The sequence below is a fragment of the Lycorma delicatula genome, chromosome 1 (genome assembly GCF_047948215.1).
Source record: "Lycorma delicatula isolate Av1 chromosome 1, ASM4794821v1, whole genome shotgun sequence".
Classification (NCBI taxonomy): domain Eukaryota; kingdom Metazoa; phylum Arthropoda; class Insecta; order Hemiptera; family Fulgoridae; genus Lycorma; species Lycorma delicatula.
This window is the reverse complement of record NC_134455.1, coordinates 102,656,697-102,673,200: the sequence shown is the minus strand read 5'-3', so window position 1 is coordinate 102,673,200 and position 16,504 is coordinate 102,656,697. Positions and strand designations below refer to the sequence as shown.

At 29.7% G+C, this 16,504-nt stretch overlaps 1 protein-coding gene across 1 annotated transcript in view; it reads left to right on the top strand.

The window, feature by feature from the left end:
• The first annotated feature begins 5,754 nt into the window (after positions 1–5,754).
• The window catches only part of LOC142320528 (ciliary microtubule inner protein 2B-like), a 171,356-nt gene continuing 160,606 nt past the window's right edge, over positions 5,755–16,504 (top strand). The window contains exon 1 of the mRNA XM_075358418.1: positions 5,755–5,913. Coding sequence (XP_075214533.1) covers positions 5,843–5,913 — 71 coding nt within the window. The 5' untranslated portion in view covers positions 5,755–5,842. The remainder of the gene's footprint in view (positions 5,914–16,504) is intronic.

The window sequence follows — 16,504 nt, the reverse complement described above, 5'->3', positions numbered from 1 at the left end:
CATTTGCACAGTCCTACTTTTTGTTGTACCCAAAAATAATTAAACATAAATCCTTCTTTCTTTTTCCTGTTAAGCCTCGAGGAATTACTGTTCAGATATTACTTCAGAGGATGAATGAGGATGATATGTATAAGTATAAATGAAGTGTAGTCTTGTGCAGACTCAATCGACCATTCCTGAGATGTGTGGTTAATTGGAATCCAACCACCAAAGAACACCGGTATCCACAATCTAGTATTTAAATCTATATAAAAGTAACTGCTTTTACTAGGACTTGAATGCTGGAACTCTCGACTTTCTAATCAGCTGATTTGGGAAGCATGTTCACCACTAGACCAACTCGGTGGATCAAACATAAACCCTGATTAGTCTGAATTTAATGGAAGAAGACACTGTTTAGATTAACCTGTTCACTGCTAACATGAAAATTATTAATCATCATCAATGATTGTTTATGGTCTATGGTTCTATAAAGTGTATAATTTATAATTAGCCTACCTATTATTATTATTTTTTTTTTTTTTGAAAAGTATGGACATCAACTTCTAAGATCATTAGCTTTTGTCACATTGTTTAAAAAATAAAAACACCAATAGGACTGTCAGATGGAAGAGTTTAATTTAGATGTAAGTATGTTCTGGCTATCTTGATGCAGAGTCAGATGTAACAGTTATTGTCTCACCGTCATTTTCAATGATTCGAGTTATCTCAAGTAGTTTCGTATGAGTAGTAAAGATTTTCCAAATTGCCTTATTGAAGAACCATCTTTTGGGGATGGGATATATTTTTATTAGAGCACCCATTGAAATTTGCACTGGACATTGTCACTTCTGTGAGGTTCTAAAACCCTATGTATATTGATGCAACAATAATTACAAAATCTATAAACTGATAAATGTTAAATCTATACTGGATGTCTGTTCTCATATAAAAATAAGTATTTGAGCCGTTATTTAATATAGGTAAGAATTTAAAAGAAACATTTCCAACCATCTTCCCAAGGGATGTGTTTCATATGATCCTGAAATAGGATTATGTGCATTGAAGTCACCCATTAGTAGTATGGATGGGAGGAAGCTGGGCAGTTGATTGTATTATATCAACCTCTTTCCAATTAGAGCTTGATAAGTATATGCTGCAGATAGTAATCTGTAATGGATCATTCTGATTGTGAATGTTTTGAGTTGTATATGTATTTCAACCATTTCAATGGTAGCTGTAGTCACATTAATATGGCTACACCACCACCTCTTAACTCATGTTTGGCAGTTGATCTCACTGATAAATATAAGGAGCTTCTTAAATTGAAATTAACACCTTGATGGGAATATGTTTCTTGCAGACATTTACAAGTAGGGTCCACATCATGTAACAAGCATTGGAGCTTAAGGATGTTTGACAAATATCCATTATGTTCCATTGCTAAATCAACTCATCTATATTAGAGAGTTAATTTCTGAATTTACCTTCTGGCCAACCCTTTATTTTTCTTCTCCACCCATCAATCTGCCTCATTTTTTAAAGTTGTCATCACCCGTATAACTTCCAGCCTCTAAGTCTGAGATGATGGAAGCAGCAGACGAGAGTTGTCAAACATCAAAGCTTTGAATAGATGCTGATTCAGATGTGGGAATAGGGGAGACACTCACGACAGGGGTTAACAGTCACCCCGTATGTTGTTTTAGGTGGTCTCTGTGGTTCGGGAAGTGAGACCATCTGAAGAAAAATTGGCTTCAAGGCTCTTTAAGAGGTTCTGAAACAGTTACCTTTTTTTTTTGATGGATTATGTACCTAAACCTGAACCTCAATTTTATTTTGGTTTTTAGTCTGCTCAGGTGTGCTTTTATTTTTATTGAACATGTATGTTGTGTGGGGGGGGGAATAACTTCTGAGGGAGAGATTTCATTTTTCTGTCAATGATTGTTCCTATCATGGTAGCTAAAGTTGACACAAGGTTACTGAGGAATTGAGCTGCATTATTACTTGCTGTAGAAACAGTGGCTACTGCTGGAGCATATATGTTGCTGCTCTAGGTTTACAGCTGTTTACAATTTTATTTGGTTTCAGATTAGCTGGCCTGTAAAGTTTTCATGTCCTGAATAGCTACTTCATCTTTATAAAAAGGACAGTTCTTGACTGGTATGTTGTTGTCCTTTGCACTTAACACAGACAGGAGGATCGGTGTATGGTTCATCTTCATGAGTTTTCTTACCACACACACATACATGCTAAATTTCTCACATTGAACTGTAGTATGGCCAGATCGCTGGCATCTGAAGTATCAAATAGGTTACGATTTGTGAAAGGTCAAAAATCTAATAGATTGGCATTAGATTTGTGAATCTAATAGAGTGTATACCAGCACCGCATGCTCTTTCTCTGACAAGGAATGTTGTTAAAAGTAAGCACATGAGAAACAGAAGGTAGAACTTTGCCGTTTCTTCTCATACTCCGATTCGGCATTCTGTTACACCCTGTTTTGACAACTGCTCAAACAATTTCCTTCCTGCTTAAAACAATTAATTCATGACAAACTCACCCTGTGTTGTATTGAGAGAGTTCTGTGAAGATCAACATGTACAGCACACTTGTCTACTTTTTTTTAGAGCTCAGATCTTCTTGACTGGTTGTCATTGGCTGTTTCAATGTAAAGACCATTTAATGTCTATAAATTTCTTTTACTTGGCCACCAGCACAATTGCCTATTTCACAAGCAATAAGAAAAGGGCTTACCTTTTAAAATTATCATCTCTTAATTACCAGGTACTTAGGTCTGAGTAAACTGTTCTCATTACAAATTCATACTTCAAAGCTTCCAGGCTTCTCATGCACCAACACACATGGGCACCTTATTACATGCTTGCCATTGTGTAGGACAACAGAAGAGTTTGTTACACTTGCTTCACATCAACCCTGGCTGCCACATATCCAGCTTATTATAGGGTAGTGTTAGGTCCATACCCAAAATTGTTATCTACTATACAAGATCTTCAGGTCACCAAGGAGTGACCTGAAGATCAGGTTGGGATCATTATTGTAATGAATGACCACATTTCTGAGGAAATATTCAGAGCCCCATTAGCCAGCTTCAGTTGTTATACTTACGTACAACTTTTACCATCCTGGATGTGGAACGTAGATTGTATCTTTTGGACGTGGGGATTATCTACTTCAGACCATTATTATTATTATCATCTTTGTTTTAAACATAAATACTTATAATTAATAAATTAGAAGTAAAGAAAATGATCATTAACCTGTAACAAATTTTACTTCCAGAATTATTATTTAAAATTTTGTAATCCTTTTTCTCTAAAGTAATATTGTTTTGCTATATTGTTTCTCCAGTAAAAACATTGAATTTTTCTGTGTCTTTAATAAAATTTATTTTTTTATGGTAAGCTGATTAACTTGAAGACCAAATTGCATCTTGTTTACCCTTTAAACCATCACATTAATCCATCATAATCAATTAACCATCACCAGTTTGTGTTGCTTATGTGAAAAAAAATTAATCTATCTTTCCATGTGTAATCTGAAAATATCAAAAGTGATTTTGTTATCTCAATGAAATTGTTGTCCAGAAGTGGTAATATCTGTTTACTTAAACTTTTACAGATAAATTTAATGCTCTGGTTAATTATTTAAAATTTTTCAATAAGATTAGAAACATCAGATCCATCCTTTCAATTGAAATTTTTTTAATAATTACGTCAGTTGTCATAAATTTCAGAAAAACCTTTTCTCACTTGAATTTATTGGGGGAAAAAACAACTATAGACATGAAAAAGATTTCCATTTCAATAACTTATTCAATTGTTTATTAAGCCCAAAAAAGCCAAATTTGATTGATCTATTTTCAGAAACAATGAAGATAAAATTAAGCTTGACAGAAAAATGTAAATTCATAAATTTAAGTGTTAAGATAAGGCATTTATTGCAATACAGGATATGTAGAGGAAAGTAAAAGACAGGTTGAGACTAGAATCAAGATGTATTGGCTCATTTTAAATATAGAAGACCAGAGAAATATTGGTGATATCTTAATTTGGTAACTACTTAAGAAATTTGTTTGTTAGAAAGGAGAATATTAAAATAATCTGTAACAAACAGGAATTAGGTAGCTGGAATTTTTTTTAGTAGTAATGATGTAGAGACCTTATGCAGTTTATGTAAGTTATAATGTTTGAATGTCAGTTTTTTCATGCTGATTGAATCCTTGCTGAAAAGGAGTTGAACTGAACAGAGAAGAACTGTAGTTAAACAGAATATCTAATATTTTTTACTGTTCAAGAATGTAACCATATAAAATATGAAAGTACCCAGACTGTAAAATACTTCCATCCCCCACAAAAAAGATTAATCTCTTTGTTAAAAAAAAATTAAAAGATAAAGCTTGGATAATAACCTTTCATTTCTTCTAGTGAATCTCTCTTTTATATGCAAAATTTGTACCATTGGTGAGATCAATGTAAACAGTATTGATGTCATTTTTTTTTTTATCTTGCATATTACTATTGTGTATTACCCAATATTTCCACAGTCGTAGGATAATCAAAACATTTTTTTCTTAAAAAATTTGTCCGACTTATTTTGATAAGAACAGCACAGTATATAGTGATCAAATTTAAGTGCTAATGAGAAAAAAAAATAACTGTGGATAATTTGTAATAATCATTCACATATAAAAGTTGAAAGATTCTTTCAAATTGACCATTAAATTTATAAATATTAAATTATAAAAATATTAATTTTTTAATTTGAGTGAAATGAATATTAAACCACTGTACTTATTTAAATTTCACTTATAATTGCTTATTATTTTGCTACACTCGGTGTAAGAAGACCAACCTCTTATGTTATTATGATTTAGTTGCAACTGTTCATTTGCAGATTATTTGAAGTTAATGTGCAGTGCTGGTAGTAGAAAACCTGCAATCTATTTACAAAAAGTATGACCAGTGAGAAAATAAAGTATGACCATGTGTTTTAGTAAGGATGGCATATAGCCAGGTAAAGATTATGATTGATTTAAAAAAAATAAAAATTATAATAAAATTAATATAATGGTGGGGAAAATTTTTATTTTATTGCATAGCTGTTTATACAAAAAAGTTTTCAACAAAATTAAAAAAAAGGTTTTCTATAAATGATTATTTAAAATACATTTAAATATCTAATATGTTATTAATTTTCATCGCCGATCCTAAAGGATACAAACAATAAATTGTAAAAAATTATATCAAAATAAAGTTGGTTTAGTTCACATTAAACTGTAGGTTTTTGTAAAAAAAAAATATAATTTATTAATGACGTAAAAACGCTCAGAGTATTATTGTACCTTAGTGCCAGTAAAATTTACATAAATATAAACAAGTGCGAGAGCAGTTATAAAATTTGTGTTAGTTATGTTTGTACATTTCCTACGTAACCGAACCAAATTCCGTCTGGCCAAAATCAATTTATTAAACGAAAAACGTTTACAACAAATTGTGTTTAGATTAAAATGTGACTGGCATAGGATAAATTAAAAAAGTAAAGGAAAAACAGTGAAAATCAGACCATGTCTAAAATTAAAGGTACTTGTCTTTCGTAGTAAAAAGTTGAACATTTTGCAGAAATGAATCCGCCGCCTAATAACTGACGCCTGGTAAGCTGTTAGTGTTTTAATAAAATGCTAGATAGCGCTGGTTTAACGTACTAGTTTCCGATAAAATGTAGAGGGGGTTATGTTTTGTTTGTGGCACTGAACGGCACGCGCTTGCTGTCTGTCATAAGTCTTGTGATAACCACGTTTGTTTGTTGATGCTTGCATCGGTTGGTAACTGTGTTTATCTGCGAGATGTATGTGGATGTGACGAAACCAGAGAGGGCTGACTTTTTATCTCAAACAGAAGGGTGCCTTATCCCAGGGTGAGTTAATATGTTACTTTTATTTTTGGAAGAAACTAGTGTAAATTATTGTTTTCAAGGTATTATTTTAGTTTTATCTGTGTCCTACATACATTTTATTAAACGTTACGTATTTTCTTTAATTAACAAAATTAAAGTTTATAATGTAGATTACATAGTAGATTAATAAACGTTTGTATTATTCCGTAATATTTCCTACTTTACATTAAAGACATTATTTGCTAAATAATATTATTTACAGTGCAGTACGTTAATTGTTTTTTCATTTTTGTAAATTGGCATTTTTAAAATTGTTAAATATATGATTCCTTAAAATATTTAATTATGAAAACATTTCAGTAAATTTATCTTTTTTGAATTTTGATTCTATTCTATGAATTTATAAATATTAAAAGTAAAGAAAAAACAAGTTTTTTCTAAATTTGATTTGTAGTGGACAAAACCACAAAATTTTTCAGGGGAAAGTAAGTTCATTCTTATTTTTTAAGATTAAATTTTTTTGTTATTATTTCTTCACTTAAACTCGAAGCTTGTGCGCTGGAATATGGAAATTTTTTTAGTGTATGACAGTGCCAAGCGTGACCGAAATTCGAACCTGGGGCCTTATGGATGAAAGTATGATACTACCGCTCCACCGTACTTTACTTATTTTAATGATTTGGTTTAGAAAGTAATTTACGTTAATTTTTGTTGCTTAAGTTCCTTCCAGTCATATCTATGTTATTTATGTCCATTTATTGTTATGGGAACTACGTAAGGTTATTTTAGAGAGTTCTGAAAAAAATGCTCTAATAAGGTTCTGCTAATATGAAAGTAATACCCCGTTCAAGGTCGGTCACTAAACATCATTGATTAAAAAACCTTTAATTATTTTAAAGGTTCGTGTACCATTTATGTATAAAACTTAGATTTTTTAAATTTAAAGCAAGCCGGCTATTTGGTGTAGCAGTATACAACATTCTGGCTTCTAGGTAATCTGGAATGTTTAAATCCGTAATATGGAGCGCGTATATCTTATCTGAGATTGTAGTACTACGATAAAAAGTAGTTTTTGATAACTAGTAGTTTTTGATAGTTTTTGATGCTTCAGATTAGATGGACGAATATTACAGGAATACAAACCCCTTAATTGTTTTAATTTATTTCCCAAAATGAAATCTTATTTTAAAGTTCCGAAAAATATCTAAAAAGTTTTTAATTATTTCGGTTTTTACTTCCTTGTACGAAGTAAAGAAAGTATTGTAATCGCGAAAAATCCCAGTTTTCAGATTTCAACAAAAATATCCATTTTGACAATCCCTGAATCCATATTTTGACTAGTTTCGGCGTGACGTCTGTACGTACGTATGTGTCTCGCATAATTCAAAAACGATTAGCCGTAGGATGTTGAAATTTTGGATTTAGAACTGTTGTAATATCTAGTTGTGCACTTCCCCTTTTGATTGCAATCAAAAGTGTTAAAAGAAGCCCAAAATCCAAAATTTTGGACTCTTTCTTAACTGCAGTAATAAGCCCTCATTGAGAGCTTTTCAACGATATATCATACGTGGTACTTATTTTCATTGGTTCCAGAATTATAGCCAAATAAAATTTTAATTAATGAAATATTTGGATCTTACAAAGGGAAGGCACATCGGTTAGAACTCGACTTCATTTCCTATTTTTTTTTTTTTTTTTTTTACTTTTTTTTCATTTAAATATATTGATTTTAATAATTCTTAACTTGTGATTGTAAAAAAAAAAAAAAATGGAAAAAAATCAGAAGTTATTTGTGAATTAAAATTTTGACATTTTTTTAAAAATCACTGAAAAGTTTTTTAAAATTACATTCGTTTGAAATATTTTGGTAAAATGTGTTCTAAAACGTGTAAAGTAGTCATCTTCGCTTATTGGGACAAAATCTATTTCTAATGGAGAGCATTTTTTGTTATTGAGTATTAAAAAAAACAAATGTTTCCAATAAAATGTGCGGCTTTTTTTATAAAATTTGTATTGATAAATATAACATTTACTTGTTAAATTTTTATCTGGTTGTTCCCTATATTTTAGAAAATATATATTAAACGCGTTATATATATCAGGTAATGAGGTGAAAAGGATAATTTCTTAAAAGGATAAAAAAGTCGAGAGGGTTTTATTTTATTCTGTTATCTATTTTTTGTCAACTTGTGAAAATTTTATTTCTTTAGTAATATTTCTTCAAAAAACTAAAGAATATAATTTTTTTTACTACTTTTTCATATAGGTATTTTACGATCGTGTAAAACACGCGAAAGAATTCTAAATATACAATTTGTTAACCCGCCTCATAAATACATTTTTCTAATTGTCATCGATCAGTGAGTTGTTTTTAGATCAGCTGTTTTCAATTTATAGATCATTATTTCCAGTGATCTACCTCATTCAACAATGGTTATTATTACAATTTTTAATTTACTAAGCCTGGTTTATTCATTTTGTTTGTTTAACAATGTTTGTTTTCTTGGATATAAACTATGCAGCTGCTAGTGCAGCTACGGATAAGGCCTTTTCATTTTTTGAGAAAGTTAATGCAAATTGCCTGTACTGACCCAAGATTTATATTATTTTTGTTTACAAACATCTTTATGCGTCATGAAATGAGATACATATCTAATTTTATTTTTTTTTATACTTTCTTACTAGCTTTTATCTTTCTTTTTTTTTCTGTTTAGCCTCTGGAACCACCTTAAGGTATTACTTAGAAGATGAATGAGGATGATATGTATGAATGTAAATGAAGTGTAGTGTTGTACAGTCTCAGGTCGACCATTCCTCAGATGTGTGGTTAATTGAAACCCAACCACCACGATCTAGTATTCAAATCCGTATAAAAGTAATTGACTTTACTAGGATTTGAACCTTGGAACTCTTGACATCGAAATCAGTTGATTTCTAGTAGTTCACTACTAGACCAACCTGGTGGATTATTATTTATTATTTTTCATACTTTCTTACTCGCTTTTATCTAAACGAACATATTCGTTTTTATAATCTTTAAAGATAATTAAAACGCCCTACCGAATAAATATTTCAGATAATTGGATATATTTGGAGAATTTTTCCGTGCGGTTTAACTTCGAATTAGTTTAAAAAAATAGTAAAATAATGTGTGTTTTTTTTCAGTTTTTTGTTAAGTTAAAAGGTTCAACTAATCGTGTTATATAAAAATAGAGACTAAATAAATGAATTTTTTTTAACTTTTATGTTGGTTTGACAACTCTAGGAAAAGGTATTTTATAAGAATTTGACGAAAATATAATGATAATACAAACAAGTAATTGTGAAAGTGGTGGTAAGTTTAATGTACGAACATATCAATACTGCTTGACTTATTTCTTTTGAGTAAAAATTATTACAAACAAATTTTAAGTTTAAAATAATACGGTTACTTATTATAAATATTTAACCGTATCCGAAATGTAATATATTATAATATTCGCCCAACCAACGTCAAACCCATTTTGTATTTTAACACAAGGATGTAGTAAATTTTCTTAACACGGTCCTTCTAATTTCCTATTACGTTTGTCAACCTGTCGTGAGAACAACAGAGTGACAGATATTTGAATATTATCTTTTGGAAGTATAATTTTACGCAAATGAGAATACACGAATTTCCTTTAAAACAATGCCATTCTCTCTCGTTGGGCTTTCCAAGTCTAATAGTAAATTTTGTCATTGAAATAGTTGGTACTTTGTTCTAAATAATTCAATATTACTGATAGCTTTAATCGTAATTAATTTCTTTTGATTTTACTTTTTACTACTTTTGTTTGTCGGTTTGAAAATATTTTTAACCCTTTTTGTTATAAAAATAACTCTATAACCGCTGTTAATTAATACGGTTTTTTTTTTATTTTTACGAATATTGGGGGGAAAAGCCCCTAAAATTTTAAATAAAATATATTTATTTTTAACCTCTTGTTGATCATTTGAATAAAACTTTATTACACATTGTAACGATTTTTTTTTACCAAACACAATAATTGTCGTTTTTAAACCATCTTTTTGAAAAGTGTCTGGTTTGAGTAATTTGACGTAAACCTTTTCAGTCGGCTATCTTCTTTTTAAAGCTCCGGCAAATACGCTTCCGTGCAGTAACAAGTAGACGCGAACCATATTATTATGACGCGTACAGTGACACTTCCGCACATAGTAACTGTTAAGTAAATTTTGCCAGCGTTCCTTGACAGGCAGATCACAGAGGCTTTTATTTTATGGTTGCGCGTGATCGTTCCACGCTATCTCCTAAAATCTTATGTAATAGATTGTGCCAATGACACTGTTTTACAATTATATTGACGATGGACATTTTTACAGAAACATAATAACATGAGACAGAATGTTTCGATGTAAAAATGTATCTATGTAAAAATGGTTACATTTTGGTACGAATAAAAAAAAAAGTAGATAATTTTTTTTAAATTTCTGGTAGTGTCTGGATGAGACTAAAACATTTTTTCGCATTTTGAATTGTTTATTTTAACAAATTTTAAATGAAAAATTTTTTAATGACATTTAAGTCACCTTTATAGAGTAACAAGAATCAGAAAAATCTATCACTGAAGACATGCTGTTATAGATATTTACGAGTAATTAGTATTGTTAATTAGTAATTGATTTTTTTACATATAGATCGGTTTAAAATCTGTATACGTCTTCGGCAGTACAATCTTAAGATTTAGGAAATCGGATTAAAATAAAAAAGGATAAACAATTTACTTAACTTAACTTTACTTTTTTACTTAACTATTTTGTAAAGTTGGTATCTGTTATAGACATATTACAATACATATAAGTAAATATGTAGATAAAATTTTTATTTATGAATCCCTAAAGTGTCATGTAATTTTCATTAATCAAAACTAGGCTTATCGCGGCAGTGCAATATTACAAACATTTTTCATTTCGTCTGACAAGGTAATGCGATATGAAATTGATTACTATCGTGAAAAGTTATTTTCCGTCGAGGTTTTGTATAGAGGCCTGATGATATACTTTAATTTGGATGCTATTTAGCGATTTGTAATCCGGATTAATTACCTATTTTTTTGTTGAAGATACATATTTTTCAATTTTTAATCGGCTCATTTAAAATCTATGATATTTATAAGAAGCAGTTTTTATAACAAGCGATTCCTTATAGAAGATGATTAATTATTTTCTAAAGGGAAACCTCGTTTAGGGATCATTCAGGTATTACGTAAGCGAATTTTTTATTAATATTAAAAGTGATCTCTATGAAAGCATCCGTATGCATTTCACCCTCTTTTTAAATTACGTAATATCTCTTTTATAAATTAAAAAAAAGTTGTAATAAATCTTCTCATTATTTGAAGAAAACTGTTTAGAAAACTTGTGCTTATTTTACATTTAGTTTTTGCAATATGATGACCGTTTTATTTTTTATTTTTTGTAAGTAATTGAAATAATTTGAGCTGTGTATAATAGAATTTGAACGATTTTACATACAAACATAGATTTTCGTTGTTTTTTCGCAACATTAATTGAATAATGGAAATTTACTCAGTTCTATAACATATTTTACAATAATCTAAGACTACTACAGTTTAAGGACAGTGGAAGAAACTTTGAATTAAATAATATCACGACATTCGACAACCTTTTAGCAATAAACGGTCGTCTAGATGTAAAATTATATATCTTCTATTTCAAGAAAATATTTCTGATAAGAATCGATCGGCACAAGCGATCTAATCTCTTATATAAAAGAGAATGTTCTGCCTGATTCACTGACTCATAATCAACGTACAACCAAAACTATTATAGGCAGAGACTTGAAATTTTCAGGGTACCTTCGTATCTTTAAGTAGGCGTACACTAAGAAAGGATTTTGCGAAATTTTGATTTTAAGGGGTTCAAATCGATAAAAAACTAAATTTCGTGTTAACAGCGCTATCTGTTGGACGTAAAAGCAACATACGCTATACTAAATATTTTACGATTCCATTGCAGTGTTTCCGATATGTGTGTCCGGTATAAACTAAAAAACTAGTGGACCGATTTACGCGCGGGGAAGAAGGGAGAAAGGGAAAAATCGGAAAAGGGAAATAGGAAAAAATCAAAAAAATGTAAAAGGGAAGAAGGAGAAAATGCAAAAAAATATAAAAAGGGGAAACTGGGAAAATGGAGAAAAGGAAAAACGGAAATGGAAAGGGAAAAGAGAAAAAAGAAAAGAGGAAGGGAAAGGGAAATGGGGGAAGAGGAAGGGATTAAATAAATTTAATTAAAATTAAATAAAATAATATTAAATTAATTTTAAAATAAATAAATAATTAAATTAAAATGGAATTAAAAAATTAGAATATGTAAAGCAATTAACTGAAGATGTCAGATACAAAAAAATTGGTTGAGATTAAAAGCATAGGTAAAGCATGGAAATGAAGTAATTCATTACATCTGTCAAATAAGTAATATTAATACATCGTGTGCGCGCGCAGAGCGACAGAATGAGTGTGTGAGTGCTCCAGAAGAATACCGTTAAATTTTACAGCTGTATCTCTCTGTTTAAAATAATGAAAAAAGTTCATAATAAATATGTGTACGGAAAAGGCTTTGTTTTTAAATTAGGAATAACAAAGAATTTACCATGATTTCTGCTTAGCGGCAAAATGAACCTATACCGAAATTCATCGAAAACCAACTGGAATCGAAAACCGGAGAAGAAGGGAGAAAGGGAAAAATCGGAAAAGGGAAATAGGGAAAAATCGAAAAAGGTAGAGCACGGGCGAAGCAGTGATGGGGATGCTAGATTTGGAATTGTAATAAATTTTTTGTTTATCTTTATTGGACTTTTATATTGAACTATTGTAATTCATTCATAAAATGAATTGGTCTAACAAATATTGTTCAATTTTCTTATCTTCCTTTTTTTGTTTTCCTTTATTTAAGTTTTGGGCAACAATTCACTGTTTATATATTCCTTCAGTATTTTTCATAAAAATGTTTATTTACCGTTTTATCAGGATCTAATGAAAATCTAAATATAATATTGTTGATTAAATATTTTTTATTTATAAAAAAATAAATTTTCTATTAAAAAAGCATTGCGAGTGAAGCTACATCTATATTGTGGGCGAAGTCGCGACGGGGTGCGGTAGTAGGGTATAAGATACGTAAAATATTTATAAATATTTTTTACTTTAAACTTGAATATTCCCATATTCAATTATTTTTTTTAATATTAATATTTAACATACTAATATTCCGGTAAACTTTGTTTGGAACTTTAAATTGATGTTAGTACTGGATTTGCTGTTACTCTTCCCGTTGAATATTTTAATGAGAACATTTAGCTATAAATGTGGATACCACAAATAAATAATTATACTTTAGGAAAATATATTAAATATAATATAAATATATTATTTTATACCAGTAGAAAATATTATAAATTGCGTACCACAAACGTTAAAAAACTTTTAAAACAGTTAGAACAAATCCTATCTTAATTTAATTTTCTATTGTTTGTTTACGACGGTGGGCGATAAAAATTTTGTTACAATTATAGATCTTTTGAAAGATAGACGGAACCGTATCTAATAAATATGACGGTTTCGAAATTCATATCATCATTTTTTTTGTCGCTAGTGCTTTTTGTTCAGGGACTGGTGCTGCAGTTCTCACTCTAGTACCAGTTATGCTATTGTCAACAATCTTTTTTCTACAACATACAAGTATTTAAAATTTAGTCGAAATTGAGTAGACTTTAAATTTATGTCTGTCATTTAGTATTTTTTATGTTTTTAATAAAAATGGTTGTCATACTATTCGCGTTGTACGTATCTTTGATAATGAGTTTGAAGGTTAATAATTTACTTCGTTATGGTACCAGAAAGTCGAGGATGGTCTCATTTTATTCAACAGTTACTTGGTATTTTCATATGCGATTCATTTCAATATTGAAATTTGTCTGTAAAAAATTAAAGATAAGTACTCGTTTACTGATTACAACCCTCTAAGTTTTAAAAAAAGTTGTAAAAGCATTTTCCATAAACTTCCTAAATTAAACTGATTAGGCGTTTTCGTTGTCTATATTGTTTATTATTTAATAAACAGTGTACATTATTTATCCTATATGTACAGTATTTGTAAATTCTAAAGCAAAGAAAGAAAAATATTTATAAAGATTTAAATTTTCTACACAGTTAATGGTTTAAGAAAATTAAAATAAAATTACATATCTAATAAATGTAAATTGCCCTTTGTAGATCGGTTACGGAAAGTGCGCCAAGATTATTTATACTGTCAAAGGATTACCTCGTTAGAATAAGAAAAACTTTTACTGCTTAGCAGTGTAAAGCTGTTGTACAAAGATATGTTAACGAGTTGTTTTATTAACAAGGAAATCAACAAATTGTGTGTAACTATTTGGCACAGATTTGCCTTATTTTAACAACTACAGATAAAATGTAAAGCATAAATATTTTATTTCAAAATCATTAATTAACACGAAATCGGCAAATCTATAGAATTCATCGAAGTAGATTTACGGCTTCTTCTTTGGATATATATCCGACTAAGCCAGAGCTATCTATGAAGTATTTGCTACTCAATCTACTTTATAAATACTTTGTAGATTCAAAAAATCCATTACATTAACCACAATTTAGGGAAACTTCTAGGCAATATATTTTCTACTAATTTTTTTTTGTGTAGTACAGTAGATTACATATAAAAATGATGTAATTATTTATCAAAATTATATTAATAAAAAATTTATTATACCGTTTTTTCAGTTTTACGCAACCAATTTCTCCGAACTTGTAAAAAAAGAACAGACTCTAAGATGTTGATTTTTAGTGCATATAAACGTATTTTGACTGCTTTCTTAATAATTTAAATACCTCGATTTATAGGAAAAAATATTACTATTATGTTAAAAAATTAAAATGTTCTTATGTAGTAGTTTTCTTCGTATTATTATTATACTTTCGTTTATTTTTTTATTTTAGTATTTTCTTTTTTAAGAATTCTAATTTCTAAGTAGTATTAAGAATTCGAAATGTTGGGTAAAGTTGAATTTATGTACTACAAATAATGTCACGTGAAAGAAAATAAAATCATTTTACATTTACCGATCGACAAGAACAAATTAAAAAAAGGCGATGTATAGAATGATACGAGTACTATTGACTGTTTCTTAATTATCGAAGGTTTTAAGTTGGTGCCAAATTAAAAAAAAAATCCATCAACAGTTAACTTACGCTTAATTAGGCGCTGAGATAAAAAACTGAAATTTAAATAAAAAGTATTACTTTTACTTTCTCGTTTAGATAGCGCTATTACAGAGCTATAGCTCTAGAAAAGAAAATATTGTAATCGGTCCAACTTGGGCGTATGCGGTTTTCATCGGCTCTTGACGTTTTAACACCTAAGGAACCCAAAAATCTGGGATGGAAATTTTCCGGATGTTAATGTTCGTATGTAGGTGTGTGTGTGTGTGTTCGGTGTTGGCCTCTAAATCACCTTATATCTTCAGAACTACTGGACCGATTTTAACCAAACTTGGTCAGATTATTTCTATGCGAGGCATTGATGCCATTAAATTTTCAACTTAAAAGGTTAAGGGGGTGAGGCCGTAGAGAGGTCATCTTCAATATCTCGAGATCTCATCTAAGGAATTAAGATCATATTTTGCTTAGGAACATTTGTTAACAATTAAAAAAATAACAATATTTGCAAAATCGCATCCCCAACCCAAAAATACTATTGTAGTCGTCTGATATGTTGTGACGTCATGCGTGAACGTTAGAATTAAATAAATGAATAATATTTAAAGTGTAAAAAGTAACTCGGTCTGGCTGGGTCTCGAACTCGATCGCTCGGTTGACTCGATACCTGGTGTGTTAAGCCCCGCGATTACACCAGTCTGACAACCGAATAAGCAAAATTTGTTCTATGTAAATTGTAAAATTACATTATTTTAGTTAGTTCCGACCGTCGCCGCTAGTACCGCCACACCAGCGCGAATTAAATAGGATATGCGCGCGCGCTTTAGGTAGAATCATTGAATTAAATAAATGAAAAAATATTACACGTAAATAAAATGATAAATATTTTTAATTAAGTTGTATGTGTAAGCCGTGCATTAGAAACAATCCACAGTTGTAGAACTTTCCCGAACGCGGCTTTATCCGCTTTGAAGGAAAGTCCTACAACTGTGTTGTCAGCTTTTTTTTATTTTATACGGATGTGGACAGTTAATTTTTTTTATGGATTATTTTATATTAAATTTTTAGCTTTATTTTAACTTAAAATATGGGTAATTCTACTAAAATCCATGATTATATTAAAAAAATTCTATATCAAGAAGTGAAAAGGTGTGAAACCTGTGCTTTGAAAAAAAATAACAAAAGGAATGTAAAGAGAAACGATGTAAATAACTACTAACGGGCATGAGCTAAGACTAATGACTTCTGAAATGTGTGTGATAGTTTTACTTATTTGATGTATACATTATCATTTTTTACATGACGAAGATTCTTTTAGAATTTTAAAACATTTTGAAATTTTGCATGAAAACATTATTGAGTTTGGATATCAAAAT